The sequence below is a fragment of the Nelumbo nucifera genome, chromosome 1 (assembly GCF_055504915.1).
Source record: "Nelumbo nucifera cultivar China Antique chromosome 1, China Antique-T2T, whole genome shotgun sequence".
Lineage (NCBI taxonomy): Eukaryota > Viridiplantae > Streptophyta > Magnoliopsida > Proteales > Nelumbonaceae > Nelumbo > Nelumbo nucifera.
Window position 1 is genome coordinate 210448667 of NC_142649.1, and position 18404 is coordinate 210467070.

An 18404-nucleotide genomic window follows, 5' to 3' on the forward strand; every position below is an offset into this window, starting at 1 on the left:
GTTGCCATTTACATAAAATAGTACTTTGATTTTGATGCCAATGCCGTTCTTTCGTGCTTGCACTTTTTAATTTGTTTTAAGTGATGTTTGGCATTTAAGATCATCAATTCCACTCACGAGATTTTTCAAAAACGGTGATTACTGGAATCAGTGATTTCTCAAAAGTCTTTCGTGCTTGCACTTTTTAATTTGTTTTAAGTGATGTTTGGCATCTAAGATCATCAATTCCACTCACCAGATTTTTCAAAAACCGGTGATTACTGGAATCAGTGATTTCTCAAAAGTCACCAATTTTGGTTATTTGTATCATTTTCCTCTATGGCAGACGATAATTTAAAAATCATCTTTGATAATGTTTGGTATTGATTATCAAGAGTGATTATTTTTCTTTGAAATTATTATCTCATGTACTGCACAATCATGATTTAGACACAATCTAATTGTGTAAACGGTATACCCACCTCTAATAGTCTAAATTACATTTAACAGTATTTTTAAATTTCATAAAAATTTTTAGAGAGGGAAAGTTGTTTAGATGGACAAAATTGTCCTCTTAATGACTTTTTGTGATTAAAATCATCATTGTCTTATTTATCTAAAAAATAAAAAAGCATGAATAAATATATGGGAAAATTCCCATAGTATACCCTGTACTTTAGGCCAAGTGCCAATTTAGTACCTGAACTTTAAAATGAGACAATCTAGTACCCAAACTTTCATTTTGTGACAATTTATTACCTGACGTTAATTCACCGTCAGTTAGAAGACAAAAAGACTTAAATACCCATCAGCTATTTCGAGTAATGCATGAATTCTTTATTGAAATTAAAGATATCACTAATATATAATATTAAAGACATGTGTATTAAAAGATCAAGACTATCTAGTAAGTATCCTAGTCAATCATAGTCTACCAAATTGTTAAACGAAAGATTTTAAGTGCATAAAGACCAAAAGATTCAATTTGAAGCTCCTTGATTTTCAGCCATTTTGGGCTTCCTCAAGCTTTATGGGACATGAGACTTTTTGGTTTCCCATCTTTCATTGTCAAATAGAAAAAGACCATCTTGTGGTATAGCAATCTTGGAAAAGCTCGAAAGATCTTCTAAAAGAACTTGCCAAATAGACCCTAAATCTTCATTCATAATTACCCCAAGGGACTCAAATCTATTATGATGTAGACAATGTTTTCGAACCGTCGTTAACCCAGACAGTCGGACCATTCGGACTGGAAACCATTCAGGCGACCGGTTCCGTTTTACCCCAAACCCAGTCTTTGGTAAAAAATCGTTGAATTAGTCTACGAACCATTGAATCGGATGGTTTGATTTTTGAACTATTCAACCTGGAGAACGGCTTGTACTTTATTACTTTGACAAGCTAGAGCAAGAATGAAAAGAGAAGAAGGTCTCTCAGATTTGAGATCTACTAGAGAGAGAGATCAGTTGAGGGATGTGTGAGACAGTGAAAAAGATTTGAGAGATCTCACATTTAGAGATCTGGGAGAGTAGTTTAGAGTCTAGATGACAGATTTGAGAGAGAGAGAGAGAGAGAGAGAGAGTGAAATCTGAGACTAACAAAAATCTCAGATCTACTTTCATTGCCGCCGCTATTGTCGTTGTAGTTCGCCATCGCTGTCACCATCGTCGTCGTTGTCGCCACTACATCCTCCAAGTGACCTCCTCCTCCTCCTCTTCCTTCTTCTTCTTCTTCTTCATCTTCTTCTCCTTCTTCTTCTTCTTCTTCTTCTTCTTCTCTCTCTCTCTCTCTCTCTCTCTTCTAAACTCTGTCAGCCATCGAGAGCGTCTCACATCTCTCTCATTCTCAAACAATCAAACCTTTTTTCTCTTGTATTTATATGCATCTTACCCTAATATTCCCGTCAAATGAGTAAGATGACATATCACCAGTTACAATATTTAAACCGTTCGAACCATTTGATCCGAACGGTCAAACCGCTGACCCGGAAACCAGTGGCCAGAACGGTTCCGTTTCCAGGTCGGTTTTTAAAACCTTGGATGTGGATGGAGTTTTTAGTTCTTTACAAGTATCTTAAGACTTTTTAAAAGCCCTTTAGTGATCCTTTGTAGTGTTTCTTTTATATTTGTTGAATACACTAATAAAAGAAGAAAAATGACTTAATTAGGTTTGGATCAAATTATCCTACACAACCCACCAATAGTGATGATCATGAGTCAGGTTAGGTTTTCTACAAGTAGTTAATAGCCTTGAGGCCTACCTAGGCCTAATAAAACATGTTCGATTTTGGTCCTTGGCCCAGGACCTAGGCCTACCTAGGACTAATAAAACATGAATATACAGGATTTGTATTTTAAAACAAATAAAGTTTTAGCTTAATTTTATAATCTAATTACAAAAAATAAGCTTCAAGAAATTGAAAAAAATATATTTAAGTTTATTTTGTTTATATTAATATATTATAATATATATATTCGGTAAAATACTATGCCATATATGAAAGATACTATACAATTACCACAAAACATTAAAATACTATACAAATAAATAGACATTATAGATATATTATAGTATATATTATAAATATACATATAACTTCTGGGATGGGTTAGGTTTGTCGGACATAGGGCTTAGTTGGCCTGAGCCCAGCATGTATTATGTGCATGCTTGATATGAGTCTGATCTAGACCAAGCTTGAGAGAAATTTGACTTCCTTGGCCCAAGAATTTGCAAGCCAAGAAGGTCAGGCTGATCATAAATGATCATCCCTACCTATCAACATCCTAATCCCACATTTGTAAATTTAAGCACATCCCTCAAATTAGAGTGAATAGTGTCGGTCCATAAAAACAAATAAGAATTGAAATGGGTGATTGTAATGTATCGTATATAGAAAATGGATAATTTTTTTTTCGGAAATCTATTAATCAAATGCTTAGCACAACTAATTAAAAAAAAAGGTAAATTTTTTGTTTGGTAATTGCAATCACCTCCCCTGTAACTTTCTAACATAGTTGCAAGTATATCCCCTATTAGAATCCTCTAACAAGAGACATGAAATTGTCAAAAATACCCATGTAAGTACTTTTTACAAAATGTTTAATATTCCAATTTTCTCTTCACATCAATTGCTATCCCAAATCCTTCCAATCTCATTTTAGAAATTGATTTATTTTCCCAATTTTCCCTTCATATCAATCACTCAAAGGTCTACCTGTAACCTTTTTGTTCATAAAGTTTATATATATATATATATATATATTTGTAAAATCCATCCTCAATAATAAGTGCATGCTTTGGTATTTTGAACATTTTTGTGTCTGTCCTCAAAAGTAAATCAAAATTGATTGGAGCTAAGGACATACAAAACTGTCCAACAATTAGAACTAAGCTTAAGCCACCATCAAGTAATCTGATAAATGTTGCATGAAATTAATCATCCTATAATGCTGTTCAGAATAAAGTATTTGAGTACATAAAAGAACTTTATTAATGACAAAACATTTAGGCTTTGATTACAAAGGCAATAACTAAGACATTTTTAACTAGAAAGAGACCTTACTACTAAATCTTAAATTTTACATATTTCTAACCAAACATCATTTATAGAAGGAAATGAATGGATAATTGAGAATGATCAAACATATGAAGCCAACAAGAAGGGTGGGGAAGATCAGGAACATCAACAAGAATCATAATAATGGGGTGGAATTAGACAATAACATCAATTGAACCTTTCTTAGGAGGTTGACATTTTTTTTATATGGATGCATATTTCTTATTTACAGCAGATAACTTTTTTGTAATTATCATTCATGAAGGGGAAAGGCAGCATTAATAACTCAATTTATTCAACTTAAAATTAAATGCATGAAGGTGCCAACTGGTTTAGTTGGTGATGTAACATGTTCATTGTAATAGAGACCTGGATCAAATTCCATCATGGCCTTAGCCATATCAAAAACATAGTTGGTGATGCAGCCAGCCAGTACAGAACAGGTCATCATTCATTGACGTCCTTATTTGGTTGGAAATTGAACAATTCATGTCATGTATTCCTATTCTCAATTCAAGTCCTCTGGCTGGCTCTCCTTTGTTGTTATCGCCGCATCCACACGCTATCACAAACCTACCTATACTTTTGGACTTTTTGGTAATTTCATTATCATTAAATCAATGAGAGCAAAGTAGTCAAACGAATCCGTCGGCTAAGGCTTATCCAAAACGTGCTTGAGAGTTGCCAAGTTATTGCATGGTGGGAGCTAGCACAATTCAAACTTTGGTAGACATGCATGCAGAGAATCGTCGAAGCTTCCGAAAGTTAATGCTGTACAAGAAAGATATCAAAATACAAGTCAAAATTAAACAAAGACGAAGATCGATCTCTACATACCATACCTGGAGTAAATATATAAAAAGGCTACTAGATATAGATCAATCAAACACACCTTACATCCAAAAATTGTTCGAAGAGCTTAGCTTTTAATTTGTTTGTTTGCATCAATTTTGAATTAACAAAATGATGACTGCGCGTGTAACTAACGAGATGGAAGTAGGGGTGCCTGCAGATGATGTGTGGGCTGTGTATGGCTCGCCCGATCTGCCCAAACTCTTCGTCCAACTTATGCCCCAAGTTTACAAGAGAAATGATGTTCTTGAGGGTGATGGAACGGTCGGCACTGTCATTCTCATTGAACTCGACGACGGTAATATATATATATATATATTCTTGCATTACCCTTTAATTTCTTCTTCTTTTCATCATTTTATTTATTGCATTAATGAATGAATTGAAATATTTCTTATTAACCCATGATGGTTTAATTTGATACTTAAATATAATTACTGTTTCATTCAGCGCTTCCAGAGCCACGTATATGGAAGGAGAAGTTCATAAAGATTGATCATCAAGAACGCGAGAAGTTGGTCCGAGTGATTGAAGGAGGATTTCTTGATATTGGGTTTCGTTCTTTCGATATTATTTTCAAAGTCATAGAGAAAGACGCCTCCTCATGCATCATTCAATCCACCACTGCCTTTGAGCTCGACGACAAGTTTGAAGACAACGCCAACCGTATTACCGCTGGTACTTTGTGGTGGGTGGCCAAAGCAATTTCAAACTATGTCATACAGAACAAATCCAAATCCAAGGGCGACAACAACTAATCTATTTATTGGCGGAATTTTATGATTCTTGATTCCTGTAATTTATTTCTTCATTTCTTAGAAACAGTTAATAATTCCTCTATTAGATCTACTCCTCTCTGTTGAGCGGTTTTCGAGTCTGTGTCCGTCAAAAGTTTGTGTTCTCCTCTGTACGTGTTGATCGAGTAGTTCTCGGGTCTGTGTCTGTCAGATGTTTGTATCCACATGTCGCTTTACATAAAATGATACTTTGATTTTGATGCCAATGCCGTTCTTGTGTGGTTGCAAGTTTTAATCTATTTGTCTAAAATATAAATGTAATTCAATAATTCGTTATGCATGTTTGAAAGCCAGCTGCATGCTCTATTATAGTTAGGAAAATAAACAAGTAGAAAAGCCAAACAAAATGAGTACCATTATATTTTATCATTTGACATACTTGTATGTCTAGATTTACCATCTTAGGTACCATTATAAGTTTTTGATAAAGTTACTTCACTATCACAGTAAATGGAAATTGGAGGCATAGGACTAGGCCAAAGTTTTATATCCATTAATAAATTTTTAATCTATTTAACCTCTTTTTCAATAGCCGCCAAAGTTATGAATTCAGATTCCATGTCGACTGAGATATACAAGTTTGTCTCTTGGATGCCCAAGAGATCGCACACCCACTAAAGACGAAAATCCATCTAGAGGTGGACTTGTTATCTCCATTACCGGTAGTCTAACTTGCATCAGTGTACCCTTCTAGTACAGTTGGATAATCATAGTAGAATAAGCCAAGTACCAAGGTTCTTTTGAGGTACTCAAGAACTCTCTCAATTGTCTTCCAATGCTCTATACCGGGATTACTTGTAAACCGACTAAATTTACTTACCGCAAATGCAATATTATGTCTAGTACGTTGTACATATCAGACTTTCGATTGCACTAGTATACTCAAATTGTGTAATTGCTCTACCAGAAGTGAACTCAAGTTTAGAAGTGGAAGATGCAGTTGTACAAGTTGTACAATTTTTATTATTCTATGTGACTTCAAATAATAAACTATTAATTTCTCTTTTTTATTTCTAATTTCAATATTCATATTTTCACAATATGTTTCAAGTAAAATATCTAAACCATATTTTCTAATCCTAGGATCTAATAAAGAGGAGAAATGTTCTCCCAATATTTCTTAAATTTTTTTTCCGTTATTTCAACAATGCTTTTAATTTGTGGATTCTTTCTATATTAAATTCTTGTTTTCTTGCTCCATAACTTTTAATGTATATAATATAATTTCTAATTTAAAAAATATGAGTATAAATAATATTTAAAGCTTCCTGAATACATAAACTTAAGTTGTAACATATACATCTGATATTAAACAATTTACCATTTAAACATAGTTTTAATTGAGATTTTAAAATATTTATTGTTAATTCATTATTCTTAGCATTAGCAAAACTAATAGAAAATAATTTATTGTCAATTCCATAAGATTGTAAAGTATTTAAAATACTTGTAGACATAGCTGGACCAATATGTGGCCATTCAAGCCTATTAAAACTTAAAATTCTTTTACATAAAAGCCAATTTTTATCAATAAAATGTCTGGTAACACAAATATAAATTAGGTTAAATTAAGAAATCCAAATATTAGAAGTAATTACAACTTTAGAATTAAGATTTGATAACATATAAATTAAATTTTGTTTATATGAATAACAAATTTTTAAAGCATTTGATCTAATAGTATTCCTAGAAACTTTTTTAAATTGGGGATCTACAAAATTACGTAACCATTTTTCAAGTTTAGTATCTTCTGTTAACAAAAATGGTTGTTCAGCCTGTACAATGTATTTTTCTAATTCTTGCCTCATTTCTTCTTGAGAATATTTAAATTAAAAGTACCAACCCCCCTGCCCAATTTGTGTTTGTATTGTTTCTCTCCTTTCTTCTTCTTCTTCTTTCTCATGGGAGAGCAAATGTCTACCCAAATGGCTAGTACCACCCTTACTACAAAAACTAAGGTCTTTCCTACATTTTTTGCAAACAACACTTTTCACTTCTCCTGAACCTCCTTTATTTTAAATATATTTCAAACCGGGCTAATCAACTTAGTAGTCTTCTTTTTCTTTCCTCAAGTATCAGTACTAGGGGTGTATCTTCCATCAATATCAATAGCATCCATATCAGTGCTAATACTATCATACTATGACTAAATATTGTCGACATTGAACATGTTGGGGAATCGATTTTGGGTGGAGCCAGCCATTTTTTAAAATTCTAAAAAAATAAAAATTAATTTAATTGCACTTACCCAAATTGTTGGTTCGAAATCCGAACTTGATTTCAACAGTTGAAGCCTTTCAACTCCAAGAGTCCAAGCCTCCCAAATTGCTAACTTGAGAGTTGAGATATTTGATCTATTGAGCAAGCCTTCTTCTTGAAACTTCAATAAAGTTGAGAATTGGAGAGTCAAAGAATGTGTGGGACATTGAGAGGTAGAGACTTGAGAGTGTATGAGAGTGTATGAGAGCTAGAGAAGAGATTAAGAGAATTATTGAATTAGTGTGATGAGATGGTGGATGATAGAGCTATTTATAGGAATTAAAAATAATTCAATTGCCTAAAATACCCTGAAAACTAATTGTGTTTTAGTTGTTGGGAGGGGTATTTTGGTCATTATAAAGTTATTTATCACTTTACTCAAAACGCCCGCCAAACTAGCTATTATATAGCTACTAGGGGGCATTTCTATCCTTTCTTCCCCCAAACCAAAATACATAAATACCCCTTATATAATTGTTTATATTGGGGAATTGGGGGTATTTCAGTAAAAAACCTAAAAAAAAAGCTGAAACTAGCCATTGGGGGACCCCCCTAATGGCTAGTTCATTAGACGGGCAGAGCATGGCCCGCTACGGGCCCGCAAGTCATGCCGCATGCTTGGCCATACCAGCCCGTGGACCTAGAACCCTAGGCCCAATACAGCATGGACCATCAAGTCGGGCCTCGCACAACATGTGTGCCATCGTGCCGGGGCAGGGCCGTGGGTGGCACAACCTGATTTACACCTTTACTTTTGTATACCTCTTGTATACTCTTTTTCCTTTCTCTGGAATAAAAAATGCCTAACCTTTTTCAAAAAAAAAAAAAAAAAGATCCACTATTTATGTGGCAAGTCTCAAATGTTTTAGGGTTGCAGTTCTAATTTAATTTGGAAAACAGAATTAGGTTAAGTCTTTCTTGAATTGGGCATTGACGCCTAACTATTCGTTTCAAGAAGAAAACTTATTTGTGCGGCTTTGCTTTCAATGAAAGTTTTTCTTTCAATTCTTCACACAAAGCCAATCAAAAAACTGTTTACTAAAATAAACTTAAAATAATTTTCTGTATAGAAAAAAACAGTTAAAAACATAAAAAAATAATAATTCTATTTTAGCTTTTATGATCACAAGAAGCTATCTTGAACAAAATAAAAGAAAGTTGATGATCAACCAAACACTAAAAAAAAAGAACTTTTAGAAAAAATGCTTTCCCAGAAGTGGCTTCTCCGCCAAATGGAGTCCAAAAAAATAGACGGTCAAAATTAAAGTCTACCTAATCGGCAAATGGATCGCCAACTCTATTTTACTTGAAGTCTGCATTAATAAACTGCACAGCAGCCAGCGGCCAGCAGGCCGGTCATAGTTATACCTGCAAGCCAGCAGGATATAATTATAAAAAAAAAAAAATGATGATACTTGTGTCCGTTACCTTTTATTATATTAATTAAATCTGCACAATGGCCATCATTCATTAATCTCCAGATTTAAATTTAGTGGCTGCTCCACCTTCTTTTGGCTTTCTTTTATTGTTATATTTTAACTTTCTTTCATAGTAGCCGCCATGCGTGCATGAGGAAGATACCTGTATTTAATTTGGATAATGAAATGGATGAGGCCAGTGAATAAGTAACAAGGCCGCCCATCGGCCAAGTAAATGAAATGGATAATGTGGGCTAGGGGTGGCAATTTTTAACCGAACCCGTTGAACCTGTCCAATCCATCCAACCCGCCTATTTACTTGGCGGGTTGTGTGATCAATCCATTATCTAATCCACCCGTTTAAATGGGTTGGGTTGGGTTGTAGATAACCGTTGGGTTAATCATTATAGACATAAGTATTAATTTTTTAGTTTTTTTTTTTATTTTTCTTTATTTGAATTAAATAATTTATAATTAATGCATTAGTTTTTTATTAATAGTTGATTAAATTTAGTTTTGTCTTGAATCAATACACTTCACCTCACATAAATACAAATCAACTTGACCCGAGTCCAGACCAGTTCAATGCGGTCTAACCTGATCCAGTATATACTGATCTGAGTCGACCTGAATCCGAAATAGACCCCGGGCGGGATGGTTCGGTGCCACTTGCTCTGTCCGATTTGGGTTGTCCGGTCCAACCAATATTCACACACTCCGACCTGACCCAATACAAGTCGATCCGGGTCGACCCGAATTCGAAACGGTTTTGGATGAGATGATTCGTCCTCCACATGCTTTGCCCGATCTAGACCGTCCATCCGACCAATATCCACACGATCTTACTCGAATCCGGACCAACCCGATTTAGCTACATTGACCCAGTTCGGATCAGCTGGTCTGGTCCCAAACCCGTGCACAAACCTGATATGGTCCGGTCTAGGTCAATCCACCATTGACTAAATCAGTCCGATTGGATCGAATTAATTCAGATCTAAACGGTTCAACCACCCTTGAACCTAAGTGGTTTAAATTGGTCTAGCCGGTTTGAAACTAAGTGGTTCGATCAAACCCGGAATCCGAACATAGTCAAATGGCTTCACCGCTTGTGTAAAAATAACATGCATATAATGACTACAATAACCACCAAGCTACAACCAACTTATTTGTTAAGAGAGAGAGAGTTTGTTTTTTAAGTCCATAAATATAAGATTAATAGGTTTGGATGAATTGAATTGGATTAAAGCGAGTTTGGATTGAACACAACCCATTTAATTTTATATAATTGAATCATTAATGGGTTGATGGATTAGACGGATTGAATTAAAACTCAACCCAAACCAAACCAAACCAAACCAAACCAAACCCACCCAATTACCACCCCTAACTGTGGGCTGTGTATGGCTCCCTCGATCTTCCCAAACTCTTCGTCCAACTTATGCCCGAAGTTTACAAGAGAAATGATGTTCTTGAGGGTGATGGAACGGTCGGCACTGTCATTCTCATTCTCATTGAACTCAACGACGGTATATATATATATATATACATTCTTACATTACTAATTTCTTCTTCTTCTTTATTTTATTTAATTTATTGCTATATTCAGTAGTCCAGTCTATATGACCACGAGCCAGCCAATTATTGAATTAATGAATGAATCGAAATATTTTTTATTAATCCATGATGATTTAATTTGATACTTAAATATAATTATTGTTTCATCGATCAGCGCTAGGGGTGTTCACGGGTCGGGTTGGGTCAGTTTATTGGGGTTTTCCCAACCGACCCGACCTGGTCGGGTTACCTGAGGTGGAAACCGAAACCGACCCACTGATAGGCCAAACCGACCCGGTCGGTTTGAGTCGGGTTGGGTCGGTTTGGGTCAGTTTTGGTTTTGCTCTTGTACAAAAGGACACCTAATTGAATTCTAATTGTAATTGCCTAATGGGTTGCCTATTTGGTGTAAAAGATTATATAAAGTTAGAAACTATGATAGATTGCCTATTCTAATTGTAATTGCCTAATGGGCCTTCTGGTTCTAGTAGAAGACTAGTTATAGTTAAGTAGGAAACTACTCAAACTAGTTCGGTTCGGGTCGGGTTGGTTTTGGTTTTCACACAAGAAAACCAAAACCGACCCGATATATCGGTTTATATATTTGCCCAACCCGAAACCGACCGGTACTGGTGAAAACCCGGCGGACTCGGTTTGGGTCGATCCGGGTTGATCGGTTTGGTCGGGTTGGGCATTCTTATGAACAACCCTAATCAGCGCTTCCTAAGCCACGTATATGGAAGGAGAAGTTCATAAAGATTGATCATCAAGAACGCGAGAAGTTGGTCCGAGTGATTGAAGGAGGATTTCTTCGTATTGGGTTTCGTTCATTCGATATTATCTTCAAAGTCATAGAGAAAGACACCTCCTCATGCATCATTCAATCCACCACCGCCTTTGAGCTCGACGACAAGTGATGGTGCGCAATCTGGTCACTCCTAGCTGGCACTTGCGTGGCTCCTGAAAGGTACCTGAGATGGACAAGATGAGGAATCCCCGGGGGCTTGCCCGGCGGGAACACTCCGATGCTTAAGTTAGAGTTCTACATCATTCAATCCACCACCGCCTTTGAGCTCAACGACAAGTGCGCAATCCAGTCTCTCCTAGCTGGCACTTGCATGGCTCCTGAAAGGTACCTGAGATGGAGGAGATGAGGAATCCCCGGGGGCTTGCCCAGTGGGAACACTCCGATGCTTAAGTTAGAGTTCTGCGAAAGATGTGAAGAGAGGAAGAAAGCTAAGAGTGAAGATAGTGCAAGTATCAGGAAGTAACCTTTGTCTCTTGTGATTGGGCTACTTATAACAGAACTCTGTCGAATCAGGCCCACCTGCCTTTGATAGGGTAGGTATAACCGCCATTGTCATCCTGTCGCAGTCGTTACAGCTAGGGCTAAGGTGGAACGCGTAGGGCCGTCGTTGTAGGGTATGTACCTGTCAGATGTAGTACACTTTCCAAAGGTGGTGGGCACAATACTATTTGACGAGAGACGTGGTGGCAGTCTCCAGGTTTGTCTGGTACAGCAGTCGGGCAGGAGTCCTTCCTGCAATATGCCGAACTGCTCTTCTACGAGTTACCTTGTACCGAGCTACCCTGCAAGTGGCGAGTTAACCATGGCAAGCTACACCGAGCCGTCTGGCCTGGGGTGTCTTTACCTCGGGGTATCTAGAGGCTGATCGGGGTGTTCCTGTTTGGGAGTGGCCTAAAATCCACTGGGAGGAGCTCGGGCATTAGGAAAGGTCAGGGGGCCCCGAGCTCGGAGGTAGCTCGGAGTGCCTCAGCCTCGAGTAGGAGGTGCTGGCCAGGCAGCTCTTCGGCGAGTTAGGCTACTCGCCGAGTTGCCAGACTGAACTCGGTGAGCCCTCCCCACCGAGTTGCGGTTGCGCTTGCTGTGCTGTCACGCTGAGTCATCGCGTGAGCAAGGTCATGCCCACATGTACCCGTGCTACAAGGTCGGGCCAAATAACCCTCCATCAATTGCCCCCCACTCCCTGTGCTGGCGGTGCTAACCCAGTGCAGGGGAGTTCATGACGCGCCGGGTGGATTTGGCTTCGGTACTCATGCCACTTCGTCGTGCGCTTCGTCCAGCTGGACCGGTCTAGTGGCCGACTCGATCAAGAGAAACCTGAGTCGCGTTCGGTTTACGCGCGGACTTCACGCGATTTGGACTTCGTGGATGTCAAAAAATGCGCTAAATTGATTTCTCCTCGAGGAGCCCGTAGCTAGTTTCTTTGAGAGCCGTTGGATCATCTCAATCTTGACCGTTAATGCCTGGATGCAGTGGCTATAAATAGTGGGGGACCCTTGGGCGCTAAATTGATTTCTCCTCGAGGAGCCCGTAGCTAGTTTCTTTGAGAGCCGTTGGATCATCTCAATCTTGACCGTTAATGCCTGGATGCAGTGGCTATAAATAGTGGGGGACCCTTGGTCATTTCTTTGCCACAAAGTCTTCAGCGTCAGTGTTGAGCTCGCGTCTGAGGTTCCTAGCTCGGGTTTTTAGCTCAGTTGCTCCCTTAGTTCGGTTTGCATTTCCTGTGGTGAGTCCCCGAGCTTCCTTTTATTTTCTGAACATTCTTTCCTTTCCATGTTATCATGTCCTCTAGTGTATATGGCCTTATCGATGAGCCCGAGGTAGGTACCTCGGCTCAGGGTGGCTCTTCTATAGCCCAGCCGTCCGACGTACGGGTGGCTTCGGGTCATCTAGCATCCACCTCCCACCAAGGTCGGGTGCCAGATCAGTTCGGCCCTTCCACCATGACTCCGGAGAGACTCCAGGACCTCATACAGAGGTTCCACCTTCCTGGGGAGTACTCTTATAGTCTTCCTACCGGTAGCTTTCCTTGGGAGCACGGTCCCGATGAGATCGTGGTCTTCAGGGAGCAACTGGTCGCCGGACTCTGTCTTCCTTTTCACCCCCTAATTGTTGAGGTGTTGGTGCACTTTAACATTACCTTGGACCAGCTTCACCCGAATTCCATACGGAATGTGGTTGGGACCATTTCCCTCTGCTTCAACCGCTCCTTCCCCATTGCCAACCATCTTGGCAATAAAGAAGAGCACTTCAAGCGCTCTCCCCGGGCACAGGCGGGCTTATTATCTATCTCCCCACCCGGGTTTTAAATTAATGCATAAGCTCCCGAGTAAAGTCCCGGCCTGGAAGCGGGACTACTTCGTAGTTCTGAGCAGCACGGGGTGGCCCTTCCCTAGTGACTGGAGGGTGGCCGTTCATGACCCCGGTGTTACCCTCGATGGGAAGACTAAGAACTCACTTCAGTCGTGGGCTCAGCTCGGGTTGAATTACAAGGACTTCATAGCTGAGGAGAAGCTCATCCAGGCCGGCTTGAGCCCGGGTAGGTTTGTCTTTACTTACTTCAGGGTTACTAACGCCGAGCTTCACTGTAGGTCCCATGGAGGCGGAGAAAATAGACAGCCAGAGGCTCTTCTGCCAGATGAAGAGAAAGAAGCGCGTAGCCAAGAAGGCGCACGTCGAGTCCCTGCAGGCCTCTGTTGAGGCTCAGCCTCCTCAGGACCTGGCTCTAGAGCTCGAGCTCCCCGGCGCTCAACCTGTCATCGACTTGGAGTGAGACATGGCGCCTCAGGGGCCCAAAGTGGCGGCCAAGCCCACCCCTAATCCTGTCGAGACTGCTGCTGGGGACGCCGTTGAAGCTGCCGAGGCTCGCCCTATAGAGGCTTCAACCGGAGCTCATCCTGGTGAAGTTGCCGCCGAAGCTTCCGAGGAGTCGACCCATGCGGCCAAGATGTCGGAATCCAGCTTGGGGAGTCAGGAGGGTCAAAGCATTTTGAACCCCCAGTGCAGCCTTCAAAAGAGTAAGGAGGCTGCATACCCGGAGGAGGTCCCAGAATGGGCTGATCTCACTCCCGGTCAGCTCGGTGCCCGAGCTGCTTCTCATACCATGGTGGTGTGAGTTCCTTGCGAAGGACCCTCTTCTCTTCTTTTCTCTTTCTTTTTTTTTTCGACTAGTCTCCTTTTTGTAGGTGAACTCAGTCGTGCGTGCCTTGACCCTTCAATCTGATCGGCATTTGAGACGGGCTTTGGAAGCTGAGAAGTCATCCCGCGCAGTCCATACCGAACTGAGGGCAGCTCACGGTCAGATCCACCGCCTGCAGAATGATGCCTTAGCTCAGAAGAGCTTCATCGAGGTGTTGTTGGCGGAGAAGAGCGAGCTGGCCTGAGACAATGACAGATTGAGGGCCGAGGTGAACGGGTTTACGGTTGGACAAGAGGCCTTGAGACTTGAGATGGACAGCCTCAAGGCAGAGTGGGATGCTCTGAAGCTTGAGGCGCAGAGTCTTAAGGAAGCGAAAGGAAAGCTGGAACACGAGGTGGAGTACCTCAGGGATGACCTCAAAGAGAAGACTGAGATCTTTGAAGATGCCCTCGAGGAGACCAAGGTCCAAGTTGTCATCGACTATGTTAAGTCTTCGAGGTTTGATGACGTGATGACCGAGGCCTACCGCAAGGGTTTCAAGCTCAGCCAGTGGTTAATTAGGCACATCTACCCCAGTCTTGATACAAGCGCCATCACTACTTCGCGGATCACTGATGACATAGTGCGTCAGTTAGCGGATGATCCGGACTCTGAGGACGAAGGCACCAATGATGATGCAAAGGCCACCGACCCGGTTAATGCCCTTGAGGAGGTCCCTAGTAAAGGCGATGAGCCTCCGAAGTAGTTCAGCCCCTGTACCTGCGAGCTTGATCTTCTTCTTTTGTGTAACAAACTTCTTGTAATGAAAATACACTTTGCTACATGCTGTGCAATTTACTTTTTTTTTTTTTGCTGAAGTGATTATTTTACCCCGAACTGTTAAGCTATCGAGCTAAGTACCCGAAGCGGGGGTTTCTCGACTGTCGTCACCCCGAACTGTCTCCCAGTACTTAACAGGGGTAAACTTATGTACACCGGGGTGAGCAACATAGAAGGGTATATGCCGGACCTGTTTGCACCCGGGTTAAGTTGACACCGATTGTTCCTAACGGGTTCAACCTATTATATGCCGGGGCGGGCTATGCATCACAAAGTTAGTATCTGAGCTGCCTGCTCCATAGGCATTACAAGTACTTAGCCTATGCCGATGAGGCAGCTAGGTCTTACATGGTGCTGAGGTCTTTTACTAGCTCGGCGTTTTGGCTCTTAGGTTGGGGGAGCGGCTTATAGTCCGCTCTCCTGGAGTTCACCCGTGCCGAAGAGGCGACAGGGTCTTATAGTGTCAAGATCATGTTAGCTCGGCAGTCTGGCCCTTAGGCTCTCAGAGTGACTCGTAGTCCACTCAGTTGTTACAGGTAATATTGTCTTAAGTTGACAATATTCCATGCCCTAGGTACCTGTCTCCCTTCAACGGTTTCGAGCGCGTATGTTCCTTCCCCGAGCACTTGTTTCAATCGGTAAGGTCCTTCCTAGTTGGACCCGAGCTTTCCAGCGCCGGGCTCAGGTACCATAACTTTACGAAGGACCAGGTCACCGACGCGGAGGTTCCGCTTCTTGACCTTGGTGTTATAGTATCGAGCTACTCTTTGCTGGTAAGCTGCAGTCCTGATGTACGCGAGGTCCCTTACTTCGTCGAGTAGATCGAGGTTGGTGCGTAGCTCATCCTCATTTGTCTTATCATCGTATGCTTCCAGTCGCAGCGTAGGTACTTCAATTTCTGCCGGGATAACTGCTTCGGTTCCGTAGGTGAGGTTGAAGGGAGTCTCTCCCGTGGTGGTTTTCTCCGTGGTTCGGTAAGCCCATAGAACACTGGGTAGCTCGTCTACCAACAATCCTTTAGCTCGGTCCAGACGTGCCTTCAGTCCGCGGAGGATAGCTCTGTTTGTGACTTTTGCTAGACCATTTGCTTGAGGGTGTGCAACTGAAGTGAAATTCTGTCGGATCCCCATGTCTTGGCACCAGTTCTAGAATTTGATGTCCTCGAACTGCTTGCCGTTGTCAAAAATTAGTACCTGGGGTAGCCCGAAGCGGCACACAATGTTTTTCCAAAAGAAGTTTTGGACGTTCTAGGTTGTGATCGTTACAAGAGGCTCAGCTTCTACCCACTTGGTGAAGTAATCCACTTCTACTACTAAGAACTTCCTCTAGCCTGCCGCTGCCGGGAACGGTCCAAGTATGTTGATGCCTCATTGTGCGAAAGGCCACGGGCTGGTGAGATACTTGAGGTCGGCAGTAGGTTGGTGGTGGATATTGACATGCTTCTGGCATTTGTCACATTTTCTGACGAGCTCGATGGCATCTACCTTCATTGTTGGCCAATAATACCCCTGTCGTAGTGTTTTTTGGGCGAGGGTCCGGCCACCCAAGTGTCCGCCGCGCAGACCCTCATGAGTGTCACGGAGTACGAGCTCGACTTTGGTAGGTCACAAGCAACACAGATAGGGGAGCGTGTAGGATCTCCGGTACAACCGTTCGTCTATCATGATGTATTTGGCTGCCTGGCGCTCTACTCTTCTGGCCGCATTGCAATCTACAGGGAGGGTTCCGTGTAGTAAGAAGCTCGCGAGCGGGTCAATCCAACTCGGCTCTGCTCGAACGACGGGAGTGACCTCCTCTGCCCCCCGAGAATGCTAGGCCGAGGCAGGTCCTCTATGTACACGGTTCTCATGGTGATATCGCTGGTGCTGGCTTACCGAGACAAGGCATCAGCCTCAGCGTTCTCCGACCTCGGGATTTGCCTAATGAAGTGTGACTGGAAGTTGAGCAGAGCTTCTCTTACTTTGGCTAAGTAAGCAATCATGGTTGGTTTGTGAGCTTCATAATCTCTTGTGACTTGGTTGACTATGAGCTGGGAATCGCTGTAGATGACGATGTGATTGGCTTTTACTTCTCTAACTAAAGCTAGTCCAGCTATCAACGCTTCGTATTCCGCTTCATTGTTGGATGTCGCAAACTCGAAGCATAGTGCGTACTCCAATTTCATGACACTTAGGCTATGCAGAACTATTCCGGCTCCGCTGCCCTACTGGTTCGAGGGAGCCATCTACGTGAAGGATCCAGGGCTCCTCATTCCAATTCGTGCTTGGCCTAAATAGGAGACATGCCACACTGGCTGCTACCTCACGGCGCCTGGACTCAACTGGCCTGGGAGCTCCGGGCTCGCCCGGACTGGGGGCCTCGTGCTCAACCGGCCTGGGGACTTCGAAGCTGAAAGTGCACTCGGCAATGAAATCTGCTAAGGCTTGGGCCTTAATAGCACTTGGCGGCTTGTATAGGAGATCGTAGTCGCTGAGCTCAACGGCCCACTTCGTCAGTCGACCAGAGACCTCGGGCTTAAGTAAGACTTGCCTTAGAGGTTTGTCGGTGAGGACGATAACAGTATGAGCCTGGAAGTACGGACGGAGCTTCCGAGCTGCGATGACCAGTGCGTAGGCTAGCTTCTCTATCTCTAGATATCTCGTCTCTACTCCCTGCAATACTTTACTAACAAAATAGATGGGTCGTTGGACCCGATCTACTTCCTTTATCAGTACCGAGCTGACCACTTCGTCACTTGCCGAGAGGTACAGCTCTAAAATATCGCCCTCTTTGGGTCGGGTTAAGATTGGCACACTAGCGAGGTATTTCTTGAGCTCGTCAAACGCGAGCTAGCAGTTTTGGGTCCATTCGAACCCTTTGCTTTTAATTGCCTTAAAGAAGGGCAGACAGCGGTCCGCCGACTTGAACATAAAGCGGCTCAGGGCGGCTACGCAGCCATTCAACCTCTAAACCTCCTTCAACTTTCGAGGTCGTCTCATATCTAAGATGGCCTTAATCTTATTCGGGTTGGCCTCAATGCCACGTCGGTTAACTATGTACCCTAGGAATTTGCCCAAGGTGACACTGAAGGCACACTTGTTTGGATTCAATTTCATGTTAAATTGTCGCAGAATTTGAAAGACAGAATGCAAGTCTTGTATTAATTCTTGTATTAATTCGTGTGAGAACTGAGTTTTGACGACCATGTCGTCTACATAACACTCTATTTTTCTCCCAATTAATG

General features: G+C 41.7%; 1 protein-coding gene and 1 pseudogene across 1 annotated transcript; both read left to right on the forward strand.

Annotated features, from left to right (window-relative positions):
- Positions 1-4402: 4402 nt before the first annotated feature.
- On the forward strand, positions 4403-5390 carry LOC109114309 (norbelladine synthase). The gene is made up of 2 exons (XM_088887319.1): positions 4403-4685; positions 4838-5390. The coding sequence occupies exons 1-2, from the start codon at positions 4499-4501 to the stop codon at positions 5143-5145; spliced, it is 495 nt and encodes a 164-aa protein (XP_088743445.1). The 5' UTR covers positions 4403-4498; the 3' UTR covers positions 5146-5390.
- A 4861-nt stretch (positions 5391-10251) lies between these two features.
- Positions 10252-11332, forward strand: LOC148804461 (norbelladine synthase pseudogene; annotated as a pseudogene).
- Positions 11333-18404: the final 7072 nt, after the last annotated feature.

Coding starts and splice junctions, on each gene's coding strand:
- LOC109114309 (XM_088887319.1), top strand. CDS start 4,499: ATGATGACTGCGCGTGTAACTAACGAGATGGAAGTAGGGGTGCCTGCA. Junction 4,686..4,837: donor TCTCATTGAACTCGACGACG/GTAATATATATA, acceptor TGTTTCATTCAG/CGCTTCCAGAGCCACGTATA.